The sequence below is a fragment of the Carcharodon carcharias genome, chromosome 12, assembly GCF_017639515.1.
Source record: "Carcharodon carcharias isolate sCarCar2 chromosome 12, sCarCar2.pri, whole genome shotgun sequence".
Classification (NCBI taxonomy): domain Eukaryota; kingdom Metazoa; phylum Chordata; class Chondrichthyes; order Lamniformes; family Lamnidae; genus Carcharodon; species Carcharodon carcharias.
In genome coordinates, this window is record NC_054478.1 from 15,621,130 (window position 1) to 15,647,260 (window position 26,131).

General features: G+C 45.7%; 1 protein-coding gene across 2 annotated transcripts in view; it reads left to right on the top strand.

Annotated features, from left to right (window-relative positions):
- LOC121284848 (tensin) overlaps positions 1–26,131 on the top strand; it is a 738,828-nt gene that overhangs the window by 271,653 nt on the left and 441,044 nt on the right. Inside the window, exons 1-2 of one of the 2 annotated variants that reach the window (XM_041200651.1) lie at positions 2,250–2,319; positions 14,852–14,966. In XM_041200651.1, the coding sequence (XP_041056585.1) occupies positions 2,305–2,319; positions 14,852–14,966 (130 nt within the window). In that variant the 5' untranslated portion in view covers positions 2,250–2,304. Of the gene's footprint in view, positions 1–2,249; positions 2,320–14,851; positions 14,967–26,131 lie in introns of those variants that run through there. The other variant, XM_041200650.1, reaches the window with a different exon arrangement.

Below are 26,131 nucleotides of genomic sequence, written 5' to 3' on the forward strand. Positions count from 1 at the left end.
CCTCACACTGAGAGACGAAATCCAGTTAACCCTGACACCGAGACCAAATCCAGTGACCCCTGACACCGAGAGTCCAAACCCAGTGACCCCTGTCACCGAGACCAAACCCAGTGACCCCTGACAGCGAGATCAAACCCAGTGACTCCTGACACCGAGACCAAACCCAGTGACCCCTGACACCGAGAGATGAAGCCAAGTGAACCTTCACACCGAGACCAAACCCAGTGACCCCTGACACCGAGATCCAACCCAGTGACCCCTAACACCGAGACCAAACCCAGTGACCCCTGACACCGAGACCAAACCCACTGACCCCTGACATTGAGAGACCAAACCCAGCGACCCCTTACACTGAGAGACCAAACCCAGTGACCCCTCACACCGAGAGACCAAACCCAGTGACCCCTCACACTGAGAGACAAAACCAAGTGACCCTTCACACCGAGAGACCAAACCCAGTGACCCCTGACACCGAGAGACCAAACCCAGAGACCCATCACACTGAGAGACAAAACCAAGTGACATCTCACACCGAGAGACCAAACCCAGTGACCCCTGACACCGAGACCAAACCCAGTGACCCCTGAAAGCGAGAGACCAAATCCAGTGACCCCTGACACCCGAGACCAAACCCAGTGACCCCTGACACTGAGACCAAACCTAGTAACTCCTGACAGCGAGAGACCAAACCCAGTGACCCTTCACACCGAGAGACCAAACCCAGTGACCCCTCACACCGAGCGACCAAATCCAGTGACCCCGACATCGAGACAAAACCCAGAGACTCCTGACACCGAGAGACCAAACCCAGTGACCCCACACACCGAGAGACCAAACCCAGTGACCCCTCACACCGAGAGACCAAACCCAGTGACCCCTCACATTGAGAGATGAAATCCAGTGAACCCTCACACCGAGACCAAATCCAGTGAACCCTGACACCGAGAGACCAAACCCAGTGACCCCTGACACCGAGATCAAACCCAGTGACCCCTGACACCGAGAACAAACCCATTGACCCCTGACACCGAGAAACCAAACCCAGTGACCCTCACACTGAGAATCTAAACCCAGTCATCCCTCAAGCTGAGAACCTAAACCCAGTGACCCCTGACACTGAGAACCTAAGCCCAGTGACCCCTGACACCGAGACCAAACCCAGTGACCCCTGACACCGAGAGACCAAACCCAGTGACCCCTGACACCGAGACCAAACCCAGTGACCCCTGATACCGAGATCAAACCCAGTGACCCCTGACACCGAGACCAAACCCAGTGACCCCTGACAGCCAGACCAAACCTGGTGACCCCTGACAGCTTGAGACCAAATCCAGTGACCCCTGACACCGAGAGACAAACCCAGTGACCCCTCACACTGAGACCAAACCCAGTGACCCCTGACACCGAGAGACCAAGCCCAGTGACCCCTGACACCGAGAGTCCAACCCAGTGACCCCTCACACTGAGACCAAACCCAGTGACCCCTGACACTGAGAGACCAAACCCAGTGACCCCTCACACTGAAACCAAACCCAGTGACCCCTCACACCAAGACCAAACCCAGTGACCCCTTTTTCCGTGAGACCAAACCCAGTGACCCTCACACTGAGAATCTAAACCCAGTGATCCCTCACACTGAGAACCTAAATCCAGTGACCCCTGACACTGAGAACCTAAACCGAGTGACCCTGACACCGAGAGACCAAACCCAGTGATCCCTGACACCGAGAGACCAAATCCAGGATCTCCTAACACTTAGTGTAATTCATGCAGTAACTACGTATGACCAGTGTATTATAACAGTTCAGTAACAACAGTATGAATATTAACAGGGATCTAAGTCTATAAAATCCACGCTGTTACTATGGTGAGAATTTCCTGAGAATTACTGCCTCCCTGCCTCTGTAATTTTGTTGATGTTGCTGTGATGTCTTGAGTTTTGTGTGTGACTGGGCTCTGTTGAGGAATGTTCTGGATGAGCTTTCAGTGTTCAGTGCATGACTCTACATCTTAGAGTTCAGTAATAGCCCACTGGGAGGGAAGGCTGCAGGAAAAACGTGCCAGATTTGATTTCGAGTTCAATCCTCATTAAATCAGGAACTGTTGGCGGGGAGCTTGGAAAAGAGTTTGCTGCCTAAGCAGAAACTATTTCCTTATTCCCTTCTGGAGTTGTTTGGGTCAGTCGTACTCTCACACAGCACTGGGCAAAAAAGAACAGCTTATGGCTAATTGAAAACCCTAGAGGGAGACGGTGATTAGCTAATGACCTGTTTGGGATTTGACTGCTCGTAGAGTAATGAGGAAATGCAAAGACAAAAGGTAGGAGGAGTGCAGTAGCTTTAAGGTCTTGAGAATGTGTTGGATTGGGAGAGGATGCAATGGGTCTTTCAACGTAATGAAGATAGAGTACCGCGTTGTCAGAGAGCTCAGTTTATGGACTGTCAGTTTGAGCCTAGGGAAGAGGGTCAGAGTGAAGATGTAAAGATTATGGATGAATAGTTGGAGAAAGTGAGTAGTTTCAAGTACCTTGGGCTAGCGGTGGCAGAAGATGGAAGTATGGGAATGGAAATTAAGTAACAGATTAGCTCTGATAGGTCTAATTGGAAGACGTGTAGTGGAGTGTTGTGTGATAGAAAAGTATCACTGAAACTGAAAGGAATAATCTCCAGGACAGTTGTGAGGCCGGCCCTGTTATATAGTGCAGAAACTTGGACAACATCAAGAAGAGAAGAACAGCGACTAGATACTAAAGAGATGCAGACGCTGAGGTGGATGTGTGGAGTAATGAGAAAGGACAAAATCAGGAAACAGCACACCAGCTGGTCAGTGAAGATTGTGGGAGCATTGAAGAAAGTAGCCAAGAAGGGATTGAAATGGTATGGTCATCTATTGAGGAAAGAGAGCAGAAATGTGGTGAGGTATGAAATGGTGATAGGACTGTCAGGAAGAAGGAGAAGAGGAAGGCCTAAGACCAGATGGAAGTTTTAAATACAATGGAATCGGAAGAGAAATGGGTGACTGATGGGGGAGATGGGGAAGTTTGACCAATCAGCAATGTGGTTACTCTAAGTAAAATGGGACAAGCTGAAAGAAGAAATTTGCAAATATTCCATAGAAAGCCAATGTTGGAGGGTTTAGTTTAATTGTTTCACAGGATGTGGGCATTGATGGCTAGCCCAGCATTTATTGCCTATCCCTAAGTTCCCTTCAGAAGGTGGTGGTGAGCCGCCTACTTGAACCACTGCAGTCCATAAGGTGTAGGTACACCCACAGTGCTGTTAGGGAGGGAGTTCCAGGATTTTGATCCAGTGACAGTGAAGGATAGTTCCAAGTCAGGATGTTGTGTGGCTTGGAGGTTAACTTGCTGGTGATGATGTTTCCATGGACTTGTCCTTCTAGGTGGTAGAGGTCGCGGGTTTGCAAGGTGATGTCGCAGGATCGTCAGTGGGGGACTGCAGTGCATCTTGTAGATGGTACACACTGCTGCCACTGAGCATCAGTGGGGAAGGGAATGTTTTATAGGCCCCCTAACAGTAACCACACCATACAGTAGGGAACACGGGAAGAAATAATAGAAGCTTGTGAGAAAGGTACAGGGACATTCATTGGTGACTTTAATCTACGTATAGATTGGACAATTCAGATTGGCAAAGGTAGCCTGGATGATGAGTTCATAGAGTGTTTTCGGGACAGTTTCTTAGAGCTGCACGTTTTAGCACCAACCAGACAGCAGGCTATACTAGATCTGGTAATATGCAATGAGACAGGATTAATTACCTCATAGTAAAGGTGCCCTTGGTAATAGTGACTATAATATGATTGAATTTCACGTTCCATTTGAGGGAGAGCCGAGTGGATCTAAGACACTTGTTTTAAACTTAAATAAGGACAATTATGAGGGCATGAACACAGAGCTGGCTAAAGTGAACAGGGAAATCAGGTTAAGAGATAGGTCAGTAGAAATGCAATGGCAGATGTTTAGAAGAATATTACAGAATACTCAGAAAATATACATTCCAGTGAGAAAGAAAGACTCTAAGAGAAGGATGCAGCATCCATGGTTAACTAAGGAAGTTAAAGATAGTATTAATTGAAAGAAAAATTGTATAATTCTGCAAAAATGAGTGGCAGGTCAGAAGATTGGACAGAACATAAAGAACAGCAAAGAATGATTAAAAGATTGATAAGGAGAGAGAAATTAGAGTACGAGATAAAGCTAGCTAGAAATATAAAAACAGATAGTAAGACTTTCTACAGGTATTTAAAAAGGAAAAGAGTAAGTAAAGTGAACGTTGGTCCCCAACAGAGTGACAATGGGGAATTAATAATGGAAAAGAAGGAAATGGTAGATGAATTGAGCAGATATTTTGTATCTGTCTTCACTGTAGAGGATATAAACAACATCCCAGAAATAATAGTGAATCAGGAGGTGAAAGGGAAGGAAGAACTTAAAACAATTACAATCACCAAGGAAAGGGGACTGAGAAAATTATTAGGACTAAAAGTTGACAAGTCCCCTGGTTCTGATGGACTTCACCCTAGAGTCTTAAAAGAAGTGGCTGAAGAAATAGTAGATGTATTGATTTTAATTTTCCAAAATTCCCTAGATTCTGGAAAAGGTCTCATCAGATTGGAAAGTAGTGAATGAGACCCTATACTCTGAAAGGAAACATAAAACAGGAAATGACAGGGCAGTTAGCCTAGCATCTGTTGTAGGTGGGCATTAGAAAATCTCAATGAAATCAAACAGAGTCAACATGGTTTTGTGAAAGGGAAATCATGTCTGACTAATTTATTAGAGTTCTTTGAGGAAGTAACAAGCAACATGGATAAAGGGGAACCTGTAGATGTGGTGTACTTATATTTCCAGAAGGTGCCACATCAAAGGTTACTACACAAAATAAGAACCCATGATGTAGGGTGGTTGCTGAATGTATGGTTGCTAAATTTGATGATGACGTAAAGATAGGAAGGTAAGTTGCGAAGATGACATAAAGAGTCTGCAAAGAGACATTGATTGGTTAAGTAAGTGGGCAAAATCTTCACAGATGGAGTATAATGTGGGAAAATGTGAACTTGTCCACTTTGGCAGGAAGAATAGAAAAGCAGCATATTATTTAAATTGAGAGAGAGTGCAGAACTCAGTGGTACAGAGGGTTCTGGGTATCCTGGTACATGAATCAGGAAAATTTAGTGTGCAGGTACAGCAAGTCTTTAGGAAGGCAAATGGATGTTGTTTATTACAAGGGGAATGGAATATAAAAGTAGTGATCTTTTGCTATAGCTGTGCAGGGTATTGGTGAGACTACGTCTAGGGTACAGTGTGCAGTTTTAGTCTGCTTATTTAAGAAAGGTATAAATGTGTTAGAAGCAGTTCAGAGAATTTTTTCTCTCAGAGGGTCGTGAATCTTTGGAACTCTCTTCCCCAGAGAATGGTGGAGGCGGGGTCAATGAATATTTTTAAGGCAGAGGTAGATAGATTCTTGACTAATGCGGAAGTCGAAGGTTATCGGGGGTTGAGGGGGGTGTCGGTGAGGGTGGAATGTGGAGTTGAGGCCACAATCAGATCAGCCAGGATTTTATTGAATGGTGCAGCAGGTTCGAGTGGCCACTTAGCCTACTCCTGCTCCTAATTTGTATATTCGTATGTTCGTATGTTGAACTTGTATAAGACACTAGTTTCGCCTCAGCTGGAGTATTGCATCCAGTTCTGGGCACTGCACTATGAGAAGGATGTGAAGACATTGGAGAGTATGTAGAAAAGATTCATGAGAATGGTTTCAGAGGTGTTCAAAATCATGAGAGGCCTGGAGAGAGTAGATAGGGAGAAACTGTTCCCAGTTGTGAAAGGAATGAGAGGGTACAGATTTAAAGTAATTGGCAAAAGAGGGAAAAGCAACATGACAAAACTTTTTCACACATTCAGTGGAAGGTCTGGAGTGCACTGCTTGTCTTTACTTTTCCTGGAGTCCACACTCAGGCTTAACCAATCAAGCACAGTGAACATAGAAAAGTTACCAGACTCTTGTAATCAAACACAGAACAATTGAACTCTACACTAAATAACAGACTTGGGGTGTGGGGGCTGAATGGGCTCCTTCTGTTACTAAGCAACAGGTTTGAGGGGCTGAATGGGCTCCTCCTGTTCCTGAGTAACAGGCTTCAGGGGCTGAATGGGCTCCTCCTTTTCCTGTGTAATAGGCTTGAGGGCTGAATGGGCTCCTCCTGCTCCTGTGTAACTGGTTTGAGAGACTGAATGAGCTCCTCCTGCTCCTGTGTAACTGGTTTGAGAGGCTGAATGAGCTCCTCCTGCTCCTGTGTAACTGGCTTGAGGGGCTGAATGGCCTCCTTCTGATCCTCTGGGCAGAAACTGACAATTCGCCAGGCCAGAGCTATCAAGGCCAGGAGCAGCCTAGGGTATCTCTATGCTCCTTTGAGTGTTGTTAGTGGACAGGTTTATTCTAGTGAGCCTGTCAGTAATCAGTGTTTAGCTGAAGAAAGTTACAACCTCTGGGAGCCTGGGAATTGGTTAAGGACTCTATCATTTTGACACCTCTATATCCCCTCAGTGACCACTAAATAAACAACTGGGTTTAGAATGTCAGTGACCGGATTTGGGAGATTGTGGGCTAGCCATGGTCAATTTGAGCACCAGAACTGAATGGTGATATCAGCCTCCCAGGAGGTTCACTCCCAATCCGATAGTTCGTCTGTGTGTTTAGACAAGGATAGATATCCATCACTCATTGTGGCAACATTACTCATTCTACAATTCAAACACTGCCTGGTTTTAAACCACGTAGTCTGATTTGGTTTGCTTTTCCTCAATTTCTTTCTCTGTTCTTTTCCTTTGTCTCTGTCTGTCTCTCTCTTTCTCAGTTTGTCTATCTCTGCCTCCATCCCTCTCTGTCTTTCACAGTCTCTGTCACTATCTCTCTCTCTTTGTTGCTCTGTTTTGCTCTCTCTGTTACCCTCCCTGCCTCAGCCTGCCTCTCTGCCTTTGTCTATCACAGAGTCTTAAAGCTGAAACTTGTGTCCTTCCCTGTGGTGAGTTTGGTGGGGGGAGGCATTTAATCAGTCGAGAGGGTGGAAGGTGGGGTTCCGCCACTTCCCACTTCCACCCTGATTAGGTCCATGGTGGGAAGGCCTGTGGTTGGCTTTCCCACCCGACTGTCAACTGAGGCCCTTAAATGGGCAATTAATCCCCACATAAAGGGCCTCATCCCACTATCACTGGTATTAATCCAGTGGTGGTTGGGGGCTCGCCATGTAGGGAGCCCAACAAGCACCCCTGGTGTTAGGGTTGCCAACCCTCCAGGGTTGGCCTGGATTCTCCAGGAACTGATGATCAATCTCCAGGACACTGCTGTGTGCAACCCTGGTAAGAAACCATCAGTACATTACAAAAGATTGCTTTTTTTATCATTTTCTTTCAACATTGCTCTTTATGAGATGGCAATATTGGAAATGGGATGGGAGTGGGGGAGGCTGTTTGGCGAACAGTCAAGCATCGTTCAATTAGGTAATGTATCTTTTTACTTTCCAATTGGCATAGAAAGGCAGTGGGTCACAAACTGGACGTGTTGTCCAACATAATGGCTGAAGCATGGGGGCGAGTGGTGTGATGAACCCTACAGGAATACATTGAATCAAAGTTGGCAACCCTGCCTGGTGTGTTTGCTTGCAGGTTGTTGGGGAGGGGTGGGGGTTTGAGGGAAGACGGAGGAGGTGTCCCTTGTTCAACTGCACTCATTGCCTGATTGAGGGACCCAGCATCGGGAATATGGGTGCCCAGTGACACCTATCCCCTTGCCCTGGCTGCCTCACCTCTTCTGTGACACCCCTCCAGCCATCACTCACTTCTGCCCTGGGATTCAGTGACCCATGGCCTTGGATGGGTTTTGAACCGGCAACGGCCACCCCTTCCCAGTGGTGCTGCCGTTCAACAGAGCTTACGGCCTCTGATTGGCTAGCAGTTCTTGGCGGGTGGAACTTACACCCCTGGAGCCCTTGATCTGGCTTGGCTTGTTAAGTGTCTGAGTGCCACATGATGCAGTGAACCATCCCGAAAAAAAGGTGAACCAGGGATTTTTCCAGCTATACCTCCAGCCAGCGGCTGAGAGGCATGTTGCCTCCACACGATTTTGCCCCTTGAGTCATTCGAGCACAGGAGGAAGCCATCTGGCCCATTAAGGCCATGCTAAGTCTGTGTCCCACTGGCTCTCACCGTCTCTCACTGTTTCTCACTGTTTCCCTGAGCTGGATTTAATATTGGCGATTGGGTTCTTGCCCACGCTGGGAGCACCAGTGGGGACCCCATGGAAATCCCGCTGAAAGCTGCCAACTAATCAGAGGCCGGAATCTCTCCATTGTTGGCAGCAACACTGGTAATGCTCCAAGGACCAGGGATCAATACTGGATTCCTGCAGACAAGTCAGTGAGGGTGAGATGGGGGTCATGGGAAAGGGGGGATAGGGGATTCAGAGACAAGGGTGGGGGGTAATTATTAACAGCACCACCATTGCCAGTAAACTGCTGGCAAACTGCTGGACGGCCTTTGGGATGCACAGGAAAACCATGTGAGCCCCATTTAATCCCTGAGCCATCACTAAATTCTGGTGGGCTCAAGGATGAAGTGCCAAGTGGATCATTAATGAGCCTAATTGACATGCCAACACACATGGGTGAGTTTCCCGCCTCTGACTTAATGATGGGAAGTTTAACCATTGCTGGCAGACTGTCATACAGCCTCCCCACGATTGAATCGACCCTACCACCATGTTTCCCGTTGCAATGAGCTGTATTAAATTCTGCCCTTTGTGCCTGTTTCTCAGTCTGTTATCCCATCGGTCTCTTTCTCTGTCTCTTACTCTCTCCCTATCTCCTGTCTCCCTTTCTCTCTGCTTCTCTTTCTGTCTGTCTCTCTCTCCCTCCCTATCTCCCTAGCCATCTTCCTCATTGTCTCTGTGTCTCTCCCCCTCTTGCTGTTTCCATCTCTCTCACTCACATAAGCTGCTGCACTATAAAGAATACATTCCCTTTTTAACTTCCTGCAATATTTTTTAAATTTCCTACTTACCAAAGTGACATTGAGGATGTGGCGAGGTTAGTGAGTGTATGGGATGAGGGATTTGTAGCTTAGGAGGAAACAGGACAGGAGGATGCATACTGTGCTGATTTCTGCTCTGTAGCCAAGGCATTGTTAAGCTAAGTGCAGAGAGCCAGGTGTCTTAGTTGACGACAATTTATTTTCTTCAATGGTTTGTATGTCAAGGATCTCACTGGTTTCTGGTGATTTTAGATATGCTTCTTATAAACTCAGTGTGTTCCTGAATGACCTCTACTTGTCCCCTTTTAATAAACTTTGGTGAATGTTAGTCAAACACACTCTTTCATTGTTCAGCCTGAGTGTTGTGGGCTGAAAGGGCACTCAGCTGAAAGACTGGCGGTCGGCCCAGGCACTGATCTGCTTCGGAGGCACAATGTTACAGTAATGTCTGTTGATTTAGTGAATATAGCTGTCCAGGTGGCCAGAGTTCAGGCCTCTTTCAATGGAGGGCAGTTGTGTGCTCTGACACACAGTGAGCTCCCATCAAAGGAGGGCAATGCTTAGGACAGACAAGCAAGATCCCATCATCCAAATCAAAACCCATGCTCTCACGGCATCAGGACAGAGCACATCATCCAGGCACTGCCTGAAACCAGTCTCACAGGGCAGGACACCAGGGGAAGGGCCCAGTCCCATAGGGCAGGACACCAGGGGAAGGGCCCAGTCCCACAGGGCAGGACACCAGGGGAACGACCCAGTCCCACAGGGCAGGACACCAGGAGAAGGGCCCAGTCGCACAGGGCAGGACACCAGGGCAAGGGCCCAGTCTCACAGGACAGGACACCAGGGGAAGGGCCCAGTCCCACAGGGCAGGACACCAGGAGAAGGGCTCAGTCCCACAGGGCAGGACACCAGGGGAACGGCCCAGTCCCACAGGGCAGGACACCAGGGCAAGGGCCCAGTCTCACAGGACAGGACACCAGGGGAAAGGCCCAGTCCTACAGGGCAGGACACCAGGGGAAAGGCCCAGTCCTACAGGGCAGGACACCAGGGGAAGGGCTGAGTCCCGCAGGGCAGGACACCAGGGGAAGGGCCTAGTCCCGCAGGGCAGGACACCAGGGTCTTGATGTCCTTCCTAAGTATGGCTTCATAGATTTAGCTGATACCTAACTAGTGATTGATGAAGGTTAATCATAACTTCTGTTTATAAAGCTGTAAGCATTTTTAATAGCTTTATCATATTGTTCTGCACTTTTACATATTGATGTATATGAACCTCATGTCTCTCTGTTCTTGCCCCCATTAAAATTATATCAGTCAGTCTATATTGCCTATTACCCAGTATATCCAAAGGTTCTACAGTAAAATGAGATTTTAATAGGGAAATTGGAATAAACTGCGTCCATTGGCGAGGGTTGTCTGTTAGCAGAGGACACAGACTTAAATAATCATGAAAGAAAGCAGGGCAGATAACTAGTTTATTCAGCAATTGAAAGGACAGTGGAAGACTCAGTAGTAACTTACAAATGGAATTGGATATATACTTAAAAAATAAAAATTTGCAGGGCAAGAACAAGAGGGTGGATTGTTCTAGATTCTGGAACTAGGGGGTCACTGTTTAAAAATGGGAGGTTTGCTCATTTAAGATCGAGATGAGGAGAAATTCTTTCTGTCAGAGGATAATGAGTCTTTGGAACTCTCTTCCTCAAAAGGCGGTGGAAGCAGAGTCTTTGATTATTTTTGAGGCAGAGCTAGATAAAATTGTTGATTAAGAAGGGGGTGAAAGATTATCGGGGGTAGATGAGAAGTTACAATCAGATCAGCCATGATCTTACTGAATGGTGGAGCAGGCTCGAGGGGCCGAGTGGCCTATTCCTGCTCCTAATTTGTATGTTCATATGTTGGTATAATTGCTGTTCCAAAGAGCCGGCACAGATATGATGGGTTGAATGGCCTCCTTCTGTGCTGAATCATTCTATGATTTTATTCAATGATTCCATGTCATCGAGATGTTTGTAGTAGGAACAGAGAGAAAGATATTTGACAACTGTGTGTATGTGTACATTCAAATTACTTAATGAATTCGAGGAGTGTATCAACAACCTTCATTCATATAGCGCCTGGAATGTAGCAAAGCATCCCATTATGCTTGGATAAGACATTCAACATGGATTTTGATACTGTCTAATGTGCATTTATCAAATCATAGAATCACCGAAGGGTTACAGCATAGAAGGAAGCCATTCGGTCCATCATGTCCATACTGGCTGACTAGTAACCATCCAGCCTAATGCTACTTTCCAGTTCTTGGTCTGTAGTCCTGTAGGTTACAGTATTTCAAGAGCATACCCAAGTACTTTCTGAAAGTTATGAGAGTTTCTGTCTCTGCCACTGTTCCAGGCAGTGAGTTCCAGGTCCGCACCACCCTCTGGGTGAAAACATTTCCTCTCTAAACCTCCTACCTCTTACCCTAAATCTATGCCAGAATTCTAAACACCAGGCAACATCCTGGTAAATTTCCTCTGTATCGTCTCTAGCACAGAATCAACTTTCCTCTAGTGTGGTGACCAGAACTGCACACAGTACTCCAGCTGTGATGTAACCATTGTTTTATACAGTTCCAGCATTGCCTTCCAACTCTTATCATCTATACCTTGACTAATAAAAGCAGCTCGTTTACCTTCCTGAACACCCATTCCCCTGTCCAACTACCTTCAGGGATCTGTGAACATGCACTCTTTATCTGCTCTGTCCAGACTCTCCATGATTTTGAACACCCCCTCTTAACCTTCCCTTTAAGGAGGGCAGTCCCAGCTTCTCCAATCTATTTAATGTAAATGGGCTGACACTGTAGTGCAGTACTGAGGGAATGTGACATTTTTCAGATGAGATGTTAAACTCAGGCCCCATTGCCCTCTCTGGTGGAAGCCAAGGATCCTATGACCACTATACGAAGGAGAGCAAGGGAGTTCTCCCTGGTGTCCTGGGCAAATACTTATCCTCAACCAACATCACTAAAAACAGATTATCTGCTCATTACCACATTTTCTGTATGAGGAAGTTTGCTGTCTGTCAATCAGCTGTCACATTACCTAAATTATAACAGCACTTCATAGGAGCAGAAATAGGCCATTCAGCCCATCGAGCCTGCTCTGCCATTCAACATGATCATGATTGATCATCCACTTCAATGCCTTTTCCCGCCCACACTATCCCCATATTCCTTTATGTCATTGGTGTTTAGAAACCTGTCAATCTCTGCCTTAAACATACTCAATGACTAAGCTCCCACAGCCCCCTGGGGTAGAGAATTCCAAAGATTCACAACCCTCTGATAAAAATATTTCTTCTCATCTCAGTCCTAAGTGTCTTCCCCCTTATTTTGAAATTGTGTGCCCTGGTTCTAGACACACCAACCAAGGAAAGCCTCTTAAATGCATCTACCCTGTCCATCCCTTTAAGTATTTTGTAGGTTTCAATTAGATCACCTCTCATTCTTAGAAACTCTAGAGAATATAGGCCCGCTTTTCCCAATCACTCATAGGACACTCACGCCATCCCGGGAACAAGTCTGGTGAACCTTTGTTGCACTCGCTCTATTGCAATAATATCCTTCCTGAGGTAAAACTGCACAGAGTACTGCAGGTGCGGTCTAACCAGGGTTCTATACAACTGAAGCAAGACTTTGCTACTCCTGTACTCAAACCATCTTGCGATAAAGGCTAACATTCCATTAGCCTTCCTAATTGCTTGTTGCACCTGCATGTTAGTTTTCAGTGACATATTGACGAGGGCACCCAAGTCCCTTTGTACATCTACACTTTCTAATCTCTTACCATTTAAGAGATACTCTGCACATCTGTTCCTTCTACCAAAGTGGATAACTTCACATTTTTCCACATTATTTTCCATCTGCCATCTACCCATTTGGTCACTTGTGCACACACCCTGATTCCATTGCATTTTCCCATTAGCAGCCGTGCCTTTAGCTGCCTAGGCTTTAAGCTGTGGAATTCTGCTCCTAGACCCCTTCACCTCTCTCTCCTTCTTGGTGCCCTCTTTCAAACTCCTTCAACCAAGCTGTTGGTCACCTGTCCAAATGTCTCCATATGTGGCCTGGTGTTGATACCTGTCTGATAACTCCCCTTTAAAACCTTGGAATGTCTTAGTTAGCGGCATTAAGCTGCACTTCAAGATCACTTTGGATTGTCCCATATTCCAAAAGACACTTTAGAATGCAAGTTCCTTTTCTTTAAATCCAGGCTAATCATTGTGGGGTGTGATTTACCTCGACATACTTGGTTATCTTATCCTTCACTCAAACCATATGAATAGATTCCCAAACACTGAGCGGCTGTTTGTTTGGGATTTAGGAAAATAAGATGTGAGGGTTACTGCCCTCTCGTGATAATTCTTGGTGACTCATCTGTTCTACATGGCTGCTGTCGACAGGTGAGGTCAGGTGGCTTTACTGTCAGTTAGTTTCCTGACGATTCCAGGAAGAGCACAGATAAAGCGCTAATTAAAGTGAGGGTAACCCCCAGAGTTACTTAAGCTGTCACCAGGGCTACTCGCTGATGCTGACCAAGAAAATGGACTCACCAGTAACCCAGTGAGAGTCAGTGCATGTGGAACTGTACCCCAGTGAAAGTCAATGTGTGTGGAACTGTACTGCAGTGAGAGTCAGTGTGTGGAACTGTACCCCAGTGAGAGTCAGTGTGTGGAACTGTACCCCAGTGAAAGTCAATGTGTGTGGAACTGTACCGCAGTGAGAGTCAGTGTGTGGAACTGTACCCCAGTGAAAGTCAATGTGTGTGGAACTGTACCCCAGTGAAAGTCAATGTGTGTGGAACTGTACTGCAGTGAGAGCCAGTGTGTGTGGAACTGTACCGCAGTGAGAGTCAGTGTGTGTGGAACTGTACCCTAGTGAGAGTCAGTGTGTGTGGGACTGTACCTCAGTGAGAGTCAATGTGTGTGGAACTGTACTACAGTGAGAGTCAGTGTGTGGAACTGTACCCCAGTGAGAGTCAGTGTGTGGAACTGTACCCCAGTGAAAGTCAGTGTGTGTGGAACTGTACTGCAGTGAGAGCCAGTGTGTGTGGAACTGTACTGCAGTGAGAGTCAGTGTGTGTGGAACTGTACCACAGTGAGAGTCTGTGTGTGTGGAACTGTACCCTAGTGAGAGTCAGTGTGTGTGGGACTGTACCCCAGTGAGAGTCAGTGTGTGTGGAACTGTACCGCAGTGAGAGTCGGTGTATGTGGAACTGTACCGCAGTGAGAGTCGGTGTTGGTGGAACTGCACAGCAGTGAGAGTCAATGTATCTGGATCTGTACTGCAGTGAGAGTCAGTGTGTATGGAACTGTACCCTAGTGAGAGTCAGTGTGTGTGGAACTGTACCGCAGTGAGAGTCGGTGTATGTGGAACTGCACGGCAGTGAGAGTCAGTGTGTGTGGAACTGTACCGCAGTGAGAGTCAGTGTGTTTGGAACTGTACCCCAGTGAGAGTCAGTGTGAATGGAACTGTACTACAATGTGAGTCAGTGTGTGTGGAACTGTACCGCAGTGAGAGTCGGTATTTGTGGAATTGTACCCCAATGAGCGTCAGTGTCTGTGGAACTATACCCCAGTTAGAGTCAGTGTGTATGGAAGTGTACCCCAGTGAGAGTCAGTGTGTGTGGAAGTGTACCCCAGTGAGAACCAGTGCTTTCAGGGAATATAGGAGATAAAATTACCATAATGCTACAAGTATAAGTGTTGATTGAATTCAGAATCTGATAGTTTATTTCCTTTGTCCATCATTAGCCTGAGGATCAGGATGCCTCAAACTGTCACACCTTCAAAGCAAAGACTTTCAAAAAACTGAAACCATGTGCTGTCTGCAAACAGATCATCACCAAAGATGGAACCGCCTGTCGTGGTGAGTTGCAACTGATTTAATTCAATTTAACAGTCCTATTTCCAAATAACTATGCTTGTGTGTGTATATGTGCATGTTTCTATCTCTCTCTCTCCTGCACATGTGTGTGTCTCTGTCTATGCCTCTGTGTTTCTATCTGTGTCTACATATGCACTTGTGTCTCTAGTTTGTCTCTGTGCATATCTATCTTTATGCGCTTCTATCTCTCTTCCTCTCTTTCTCTATGTGTGTGCGTCTGTGTTGGAACAAACTAAATGCTACAAATGCAATGACTAGAATATTGTTCCAGGCAGGATGGGTGTGAATTTAAACAGCCCTGATTTCCTATCTCACCACCCGTCCATAAGCAGAAAGGTGTTTTGATTTGTTTCCACCTTTATAAACAGCGATGTATTTCCCACCCCCTCAGTTTTAATGTGATCCAATTTCCTATTTATAACCCAACAGCAAACTCGAAGTAGGATGAACTCAAAAGGTTAGTTTATTTGCATGCTCTCTCAATGCAGGAAGAGGGGGTTACAGTGCAGCCCCTGTGCACTCATACACTAAATGAGGGATAGAAAAAGAAAGATTTGCAGGTCAAAGAGCACAGGGAAAAGAAATAGTGTTTCTTGTGGATCCAGAGTCCAGAATCAAAGTCCAGTGGTATATTCCTTCACAGAGATTGGCAGGTTGAAAACTGATACTGAATAATTCACTTTTCCGGTAGAGTTGACTTGCATGATGAGAAAGATACTTGGAGATAAATTAGTCTTGTTGGTGACGGTATAGAAGTTCCAGTAGAAGCAGTGTAGATGGGGCCAGGTATTCAATCTGGGCAGAGCTCTTTTCTGTGAGGCTGCTTACAGATAGTAAAATGGCAAACTGAGCTTCGCAACATCCCTAGGCTAGGTCCATGTCACTTGACTCCCACCGCTGCACATTATCTTGGACAAGGGATGTATGTCCCTTGTCTAGGTCTCAGAGGTGGTTAATTTCACTCATTAAGCATTGAATGTTGCAGGGTTTTTTGTCCTAGCAGATGAATAGACTCTGGTTGGCCAGGCCTGGCTTGCGAAATGCAGATGGCCTTTGTATAGTTCTATTTGAATTTGGCCTTAGCAGCCCACAATGTGTCATTAGTGTCTCTAGAGATAATAAGGTGTAAGTTTATTTTGTTCAGGGGCCACTGACAGACAAAGATTCAGCCATTTTAAAAGGCCTTTGTCCAGTTTTTAAAATTTCAGAAGTAGCCATGAGGATATCTGTATATATTTTATAAAAATATCCAAGGTGAGGTCTTCATCCCCTTACATTGTACAAAGCTAGATTGTACTAGATTTTACCGAAACTATGCTCAGAATGTTTGAAGTTTTGTACAGGAAACTGCAAGGCTGGGGGTACGATGAAACTGTGACCAATGATATTTGGACTTGGCGGCTTGTGCTGAGTGCGGGGGAGCAGAAACAGCCTCTTTTCATGCCCAGCTTGGAGCTGCATCCCAATTGATGCTGGTTATTTTTTGCTGAATTCTTTCCCTCTTATCCCATTGGTTTCGTTGACTCCTGCCCTCTTGGCAGTTGTCTGTTCTTCAATGAGCTATCAACAGTGGAGGGTCTTGCAGCCATTTAAGTTTATTCACCACAAAACACGGAAGGATTGCAGGGGGGGGAGAAGGTAAATAGAAATTAATGAATAGCAAATTTGACTTTTTAAAATTCTTTCATGGGATGTGGGAGTCACTGGCAAGGCCAGCATTTGTTACTCATCCCTATTTGCCCTTGAACTGGGCCAGGATTTTTCAGTCGGCGTGTGGGGGCAGGCCTGACACACCGGCGGGTAAAATGACACGTGATGATGTTGGGCGTGTGTCCCAACGTCATCGTGCTGTCTTGCGATGTTTCATTCAGCAGGCATGCGCCGGAGTTTGCTGCGTGCCCACTGATAATTGATAGGCCTATTAAGGCCATTAATGAATGGATTAATGTCAAGTTAACGCTGCCTGCCCAACCTTATAGTTGGTGGGCAGGCGACAAAATCAAGCCACCTTTAGGTTTTTTAGGAAACCTCATCCACAAGTGGAATGAGGTTTCCTGAAGCTTTTATGAATTAGATAAAAGGTTTTCCTGAAAAATAAAAACATGTCCCATCTCATGTGAGACAGTCACATGAGGGGACATGTTTCATTAAATTTTTATTGATTTTATTTATTATTTTCAAAAGTGCTTTAATCTCCCTGAGGCACGGAGCTGCCTCAGGGAGATTGAAGCACTCTTCCGCGTGCATGCGCGGCAAAGTGCTGGCCCCGACTCTCCCTCCTCCCCCCTCCCCCCCACCCGCTCAGCGCTACTGCTTGCGTATTACGCTGGGTGTGCCTTAATTGTTCTGCCCGCATAAAATGGTGGTGCAGAGCCAATCACGGGTGGCGGGCAGCTCCGTGACCACTCCTGCCCGCTCCTGCGGAGCCTGCCAGATGCGGGAAAAATTCAGGCCATGGTCACCATTACTGTGACTAGCTTCCAATTCCAGATTTATTAATTAAATTCAAATTCCACCAGTTGTCATGGTGAGATTTGAGCCTGTTTCAGAGTATTAGCCTGGGCCTCTGGATTACTAGCCCAGTGACATTGCCACTACATCACCATCTTTCCAAAACGTAATGCTACAAATTGAACTGAACAAGAATCTATTACAAGGGGTGAGCTGTTTTTAGTTTGAAGCAGTACATACCTGGTACATTAAATTGGAGCATGGGAATTTGTCCCCTCAATCCCCCCTCCCACTCCACACCTCTCTGCAGTGGTTGACGTATCAATAAGGTTGTTGTCTTTTGGCCTAAGTGCAAACTCTATGGGCTGAATTTCCACCCGGTTGGGTGGATTGCTGGGGGCAGGCGGAAGTGAGTGCAAGTCCAATTGGCGCCCTCAATTGTGTCCACGCCGCCATTTTATGTGGGCGGGCCAATTAAGGCCAGTCCAGCGAGAAGCTCAACTGGAAGCGTTGAGCGCTCCCTGTGCGAGCCGGGGGCAGGATTCCCTGATTCAGGGCCTGTCATGTGCGCGAAAGAGCACAGAAACCTCCCTGAGGCACAGAGGTACCTCAGGGAGATCAGTTTAAGGTTTTAAAACTTAAATAAAGGAAAAAATAACTTTGAAAATATGTCCCCTCATGTGACACTGTCACATGAGCTGGGACATGCCAATGAATTTTTAAAATAATTTTTATTGAATTTTAAAACACTTAATGAATCCTCATCCCGCCCGTGGATGAGGTTTCATGAAAAATGTGAAGGCCGCCTGGATTCTTCGCCTGCCTGTCCACCTTGTGGTTGGACGAGCAGCTCAGTTAATTGTTTTAATTAGTTTTTACAGGCCTTAATGGGCTTTTGACAATTCGGTGGGTGTGCAGCCGACTCAGCTGCGCGCCCACAGAACTGAAAATTTAAATGACGCGCCGTGACGTTGGGATGCCCGCCTGATGTTACCATGTGCCATTTTATGCCTCGGCGAGCAGGCCCCACCCCTGCTCGCTGACTGGAAAATTCTTCCCTATGTAATAACTACCTACACCAGGGCCAGTGATCACCCATTTGTAAATGGTGCTAGTGTGATTTGCAATACAGTGTTGCCCCCAAGTGGCATATTCTTGAAATGCTGAGAATGAAAATGAGATGCCACAGCCATTGTGGCTCATCCCTCAGGTTCCCCAACACACAGCCTGGCTGCTGGTAGGTTTAACCTCAGAAAGCAGGAATATCCGCAAGGTCTCAGTTGTGATTCGGTGCCTGTAGCTCTTGCATCTGAGCCAGAATGTTATCCTCGGGCCTTAAAGGAAGTGGATGCAGAGATAGTGGATGCATTGGTTGTAATCCTCCAAATTCCCTGGATTCTCGAAAGGTCCTAGTGGATTGGAAAACTTAAAATGTGACACCTTTATTCAAGAAAGGAGGGAGACAGAAAGCAGGAAACCACAGGCCAGATAACTTAATATCTGTCACTGGGAAAATGCTAGAATCATTATAAAGGAGGTGGTAACATTTAGAAAGTTATAACACTATCAGCAGAGTCAACATATTTTTATGAAAGGGAGATCATGTTTGACAAATTTATTAGAATTTTTTGAGGATGTAACAGTCAGGGTGGATAAAGAGGAACCAGTAGATGTGTATTTGGATTTCTAAAAGGCATTTGAAAAAGTGCCACATAGAATCATGACAGCACAGAAGAAGGCCACTCACTCCATCATGTCCATACTGGCTCTCCTAAGGAGCAATTCATGTACTGCCATGCCCCCGCCCTCTCCACTCATCCCTGAACGTTCAGCTTTTTCAGATATTTAGAAAATGTAGAAAAATGTACGACACAGAACAAGGCCACTCTGTCCATCGTGTTTGTGCTGGGTGAAAAACAAGCTCTTTAACCTAATCCCATTTTCCAGCACTTGGCCCGTAGCCACACATAGGTTCTAAACACTCATGGTGTTGGGGGTGATACATTAGCATGGATAGAGAATCGGCTAACTAAGAGAAAAGAGAGAGTCATCACAGATGGGTCAGGTTCAGGGTAGCAGACTGTAAGCAGTGGAGTGCCACAGGGATCAGTGCTGGGCCTCAGCTATTTACAATCTATATTAATGACTTGGATGAAGAAACTGATTATATTGTAGCTGTATTTGCTGATGAAACAAAGTTAGGGAGGAAAGCAAGTTATGATGAGGATGCAAAAAGGCAGCAGTCAGGCCTGGCTGGCTGGCAAGGAGGCACTAGCAAAGGCACTGATAGTATTGGGAGCAAAATTGCTGTTTTCCTGAGAGGAGCAGCATATTCGTGCTCCATGGTACCACTACCACCATAACAGGGTGGCACAGATTAATGCTGCTGTAATAAAAACAAAGTGCTGGAACAACCCTCTCCACAGATGCTGCCAGACCTGCTGAGTTTTTCCAGTTTCTTTCTGTTTTTATTTCAGATTTCTAGCATCTGCAATATTTTGCTTTTACTATGACTAGACTGCTGTGATAGCCAGACTGCCCCTTCGGCCGCTGATATAGCAGCCAGGCTAGCAGCAGTCTGGTCTGCGTGGCAGCAAGCTTGGATCTTATTAGCTATGCCTGAGCTTAAACCGCAGCACTGAGGTGCCGAAGGATTTGGACAGATTAGGAGAATGGGCAAAGAAGTGGCAGGTGGAACACAACGCGGGCAAGTGTGAGGTCATGCACTTTGGTAAGAAGAATAGAGGCATAGACTATTTTCTAAATGGGGAGAGAATTCAGAAATCTGGAGTGCAAGGGGACTTGGGAGTCCTAGTCCAGGATTCCCTTAAGGTTAATTTTTAGATTGAGTCGGTAGTTGGGAAGGCAAATGCAATGTTGGCATTTATTTTGAGAGGACTAGAATATAAAAGCAGGGATTGTGCTGCGGAGGCTTTATAAGGCTCTGGTCAGACCACATTTAGAATATTGTGAGCAATTTTGGGCCCCGTATCTCAGGAAGGATGTGCTGGCCCTGGAGAGGGTCCAGAGGAGGTTCACGAGAACGATCCCAGGAATGAAAGGCTTAACCTATGAGGAACATTTGAGGACTCTGGGTCTATACTCGATGGAGTTTAGAAGGATGAAGGGGGATCTGATTGAAACTTACAGAATACTGAAAGGCCTGGATAGAGTGGACATGGGGAAGATGTTTCCATTGGTAGGAAAGACTAGGACCTGAGGGCCCAGCCTCAGAGTAAAGGGAAGACCTTTTAAAATAGAGTTGAGGAGAAACTTCTTTAGGCAGAGAGTGGTGAATGTATGGAATTCATTGCCACAGAAGGCTGTGGAGACCAGGTCATTGAGTGTATTTAAGACCGAGATAGATAGGATCTTGATTGGTAAGGGGATCAAATGTTACGGGGAGAAGGCGGGAGAATGGGGATGAGAAACTTATCAGCCATGATTGAGTGCCGGAGCAGACTCAATGGGCTGAATTTCTTCTCCTATGTCTTATGGTCTTATGCCGGATGTCTCCCATCCATGATGCTGTGGATGCTGACACCACAAACACCAGATCATGTTTAGGGTCAAAAGTGCTGCTCCAGACTTGGTGCCTCCTTCCTAAAGGGCATTAATGAACCAGGTGGGTTTTTACAACTATCCAGCAATAAGATGGTCACCATTACTGCAATTAGCTTTTTATTCCAGATTTATTTAATTAATTTAACTTAAAAACTCCCAGCTGTCGTGATGGGATTTGAATTCAGGCCTTCAGGTTATTAGCCTAGGCATCTGGATTACTAGTCCACTATCTTGCTAAGGGATAAATACTTGTCTCAAGATACTGTGGGGAACTCGCCTGTTCTTCTTCGAAAAGTGCTGCGAGATCTTTGATGCCCACCTGAGAGGATAGATGGGACCACAGTTGGAGATCATATCTGAAACACAGTACCTCTAACAGTGCAGCACCTTGCTGATGTTTGAGATTAGACTGATGGGGCGGTAATTGGCTGAGTTTTTGTACACAGAACATACCTGGGCAATTTTCCACGTTGCCAGTTAGATGCCAGTGTTGTAGCTGTACGGGAACAGCTTGGCTAGGGGTACAGCAAGTTCTGGAGCACAAGTCTTCAGTGCTATTGCTGGAATATTATCAGGACCCATAGCCTGTACAACATCAGTGTAGCACTCCCTTAGTACTAACCCTCAGACAGTGTAGCACTCCCTCAGTACTGACCCTCTAACAGTGCAGCGCTTCCTCAGTACTGACCCTCCGACAGTGCAACAATCCCTCAGTACTGACCCTCCGGCAGTGCAACACTCCCTCAGTACTAACCTGCTAACATTGCGGTGCTCCTTCAGTGATGCCCTGGGAGTGTCAGCATACATTATTAGGTCTTACCATGAGGGGGCACTGTATTAAAATTAGGGGCTGCCCTTTTAGGATAGAGATGATGGGAATTTCTTTCTCTCAGAGGGTTGTGTGACTTTGGAACTCTCTGCCTCAGAAAGCGGTGGCGGTGGGGTTATTAAGTATTTTTAAGGCCGAGGTAGGTAGATTCTTGTTTAGCAAGGGAATCAAAGGTTCACGGGGTAAATGGGGATGCAGAATTAAAAACACAAACAGATCAGCCATGGTCTTATTGAATGGCAGAGTAGGCTCGAGGGGCTGAATGGCCTACATCTCTTATTTTGTATGTTTGCGTGTTTTCCTGGAATTGGGATTGAACCCGTAACCTCTGGATCAGAGGTGAGAAGGAGAGATGGTGGAGCTGTGGTAATGTCACTAGGCTAGTGTTCTTGAAGCCCAGGCTAATGCACTGGGGACATGGATTCAAATCCTACCATGGTAGCTCATTGAATTTTAATTCATTTGATTAATTTAAAAATCTGGAATTGAAAACTCATGTCAATAATGGTGACCAAAAAATTATCATTGATTGTTGTAAAAACCCACCTGATTCACTAGTGTCCTTTAGGGAAGGAAATCTGCCATCCTTACCTGGTCTGTCCTACATGTGAGTCCAGACCTACAGCAATGTAGACTCCCTTCTGAGATGGCCGAGCAAGCCACTCAGTTAAAGGGCAATTGGGGATGGGCAACAAATACTAGCCTTGCCAGCAATGCCCACATCCTGTGAAAGAATAAGAAAAAGTGATTGGGGAAATTATTCTGTTTAATTGACAGAGAGAAATCAATCAGGAATTAGTACCACATCAATAATCAAAGGCAACCAATCTGAAAGCGAAATCCTTGACAAGGCAATTCAAGTTAGACAAAAATGTGACTGAGAGAGGGCGCCAGAGACACACCAACCAGTGCGAGGCATCAGCAGCTCAAGGTGTCAATCAAACGCAGAGCTAAATATTTAGAAGCACAAAAATTATTTTAATAAATTTGTATTTACATTTAATAATCACAACCCAATCCATGCAAATGGCAAAAGAAGGCACAGATCTTCAACATGAGGGATGTCTACAGCTTTACATCGGGAGCACACTGTCACTACAGGTGAGATTCAGAGTAAAGCTCCTTCTATACAGTCCCCATCCTTCTCAGAGCAGGTACAACAGAAAGTTGTTGCAGTTGCACATTCGCATTATTTACTGCACAGCAAGGCCTGTGTGGTATCTTTCAGAGGGCTGTGGGAGCTCAATCATTGAGCATGTTCAAAATACAAATCGATGGATTTCTGGAGACTCGTGACATCAAGGGATATGGCGATAACACGGGAAAGTGGTATTTGAAGTAGATGATCAACCATAATCTACTTGAATGGTGGAGCAGGTTCAATGGGCTGAATGGCCTACCCCTGTTCCTATGTTCCTACATTGTCCCCATCAAACACTCCTGGGACAGGTACAGCACGGAGTTAGAAACAAGAGTAAAGCTCCCTCTACACTGTCCCCATCAAACACTCCCAGGACAGGTACAGCATGTGGTTAGAGACAGAGTAAAGCCCCCTCTATACTGTCCCCATCATTCCCAGAACAGGTACAGTAGAAAGCTGTTGCAAATGCATATATGCATTATTTATCACACAAAAGGCTTGTGTAGTATCTTTCAGGCTGCTGAAAGTCTGTGCCCTCCCACAGTTTAATGTGAATATTTCTCCAATCCCACTTTCCCGCGCTATCGTCATATCCCTTGATGTCATGAATTTCCAGAAATCCATCGATTTCTGTTTTGAACATGATCAATGATTTCTCCAATCATGTTCAATGATTTCTCCAATCCCACACCAATGAGGTTGACTCTTAAATGTTAAATGTGCTGTTTTTGCCAACCTGCAGATGTTCAAGAATGTGGCCCAATATTTCCTTTTCAGGGTGGTCATTAAAGGCAACCTCACCAGTGATGCCCACAGTCCCAGCAAATGCTTTTTAAAAAAAGTGTTGAATTCACTTCACCCGGAACGTTGTAACCAGGTATGAGAGGAAATTACCAGTGAAACCACATCTGAGGTCAGAAACAGACTGTGATCTGTGAATCAGACCCTGTCTGCTCCCTGAATCTCCTAAAGTTCTGAGGCCATGATGTTAATGCTCAGTGAAGTGAGAGTTGAATTAGCCACTGAATTTCTCACTGACAACATCAACACCTGATTCCTTTTCTTCACTTTGACTATTCCAATACTCTCCTGGCTCGCTCCTGCCTTCCACCTTCCATACACCTCAGCTCTGCTGCCCCATACACTAACTCGCACCAAGTCCCGCACCCCTGTCATCCCTGTGCTTGCTGACCAACATTGGTTCTTGGTCCGCCAATTGTTCAAATTTAAAATTGTCATCCTTGTCTTCAAATACCCCCCATGTTCTTATTTCTTGTCTATCTCTGTAATTTCCTCCAGCCTTGCAATCCTCCGAGATCTTTGCATTGTCTTCAATTTCGGCCCCTTGAGCATCCCTCCCGATTTCCATCGCTCCACCATTGACTGCAATGTTTTCAGCTGCTTGGGCCTAAGCTCTGGAATTCCCTTTTTAAACCTATCTGCCTCTCTCTGCTTTAAGACACTCCTTAAAACCTACCTCTTTGACCAAGCTTTTTTACACAACAAGTTGTTAGGATTTGGGAATGTAGGTGGTAAATGCAGATTCAATAATAGTCTTCAAAAGGTAATTGTTTAAATACATGAAGGAGAAAAATATTGGACGGATATGGGAAAAGAGTGAGGAGAGTAAGACTAATTGGTTGCTTTTTGCAAGAGCCAACGCAGACTTGATGGACTGAATGGTCTCTTTCTGTTCTGTACTATTCTATGATTCTAAAAGAACATTGGAACTAGGGGCTGGAGTTGACCATTTGGCTCCTCAAACCCAGCCTGGTTGAGTGCAGCTCCAACAACACTCAAGAATCTTGACATCGTTCAGGATAAAGCAGCCTGCTTGACTGGCACCCCATCCACCACCTTCACCACCCACTCCCTCCACCACTGATGCACAGTGGCAGCAGTGTGTACCAGCTACAAGACGCACTGCAGAAACTTCCCAAGGCTTCTTCGGCAGCACCTTCCAAATCCATGACCTCAACCACCTAGAAGGACAAGGGCAGCAGATACATGGGAACACCACCACCTGGAAATTCCCCACCAAGTCACTCACCATCCTGACTGTCGCTAGGTAAAAATCCTGGAACCCCCTCCCTAAGAGCACTGTGGGTGTACCTATACCACATGGACTGCAGCGGTTCAAGAAAGCAGCTCACCACCACCTTCTCAAGGGCAATTAGGGATGGGCAATAAATGCTGGTTTAGCCATTGATGCCCATGTGCTATAAAAGAATAAAAAACTCCAGCACTCAATAAGAACATAGCTAAACTTCAGTTTTTCAGTACTAAGGGACTCAAATGGTCTGGGGACAGACAGGAAAGTGGAGTTGATGCAGAAGTCAATTCCTTCAAGAATTCCAAAGATTCATAAACCTCTGAGTGAAGAAATTCCTCTTCATCTCAGTCCTAAATGGCCAGCTCCCTTATTCTGAGACTGTGCCCCCATGTTCTAGACCCTTCAGTCAGTGGGAAACAACCTGTAGTAAAGTGGAGTGCTATGTACCTTTAAGAGAATGTAAAACAAAAACAAAAACAGAATTACCTGGAAAAACTCAGCAGGTCTGGCAGCATCGGCGGAGAAGAAAAGAGTGCACGTTTCGAGTCCTCATGACCCTTCGACAGTTTTTTTGTTTTTATTTAAGAGAATGTAGTTAGTTCACCATGTGACTGTATTGACCAATCGCTACACAGCATGGGCTTCTTGGGTAACTGTAAGACTAGAGCTGGAGGTGATTGAAGAAGCACACATGGGGCAGAATTTTCCATTCAGCGTGGGGGTGCGCACCCGACGTTAAATGCAACGTGATGACGGGCGTGCGTCTCGATGTCATCGCGAAGTCGTGCAATATTTTGCTCGGCAGGCGCGTGCCGGAGTCGGCTGCATGCCCACCGATAATTGTTAGACCTATTAAGGCCATTAACTAGGTAATTAACCTGAATTTTACGCTGCCCATCCAACCTTATGGTTGGCGGGCAGGCGAAAAGGCCAAGCGACCTTTACGTTTTTTAGGAAACCTCATCCACAGGAGGGATGAGGTTTCCTAAAGCTTTTACAAATTAAATAAAAACTTTCTTTGAAAAATAAAAATGTCCCATGACATGTGACACAGTCACATGAGGGGACATGTTTCATTAAATTTTTAATGTATTTATCTTTTTAACAAA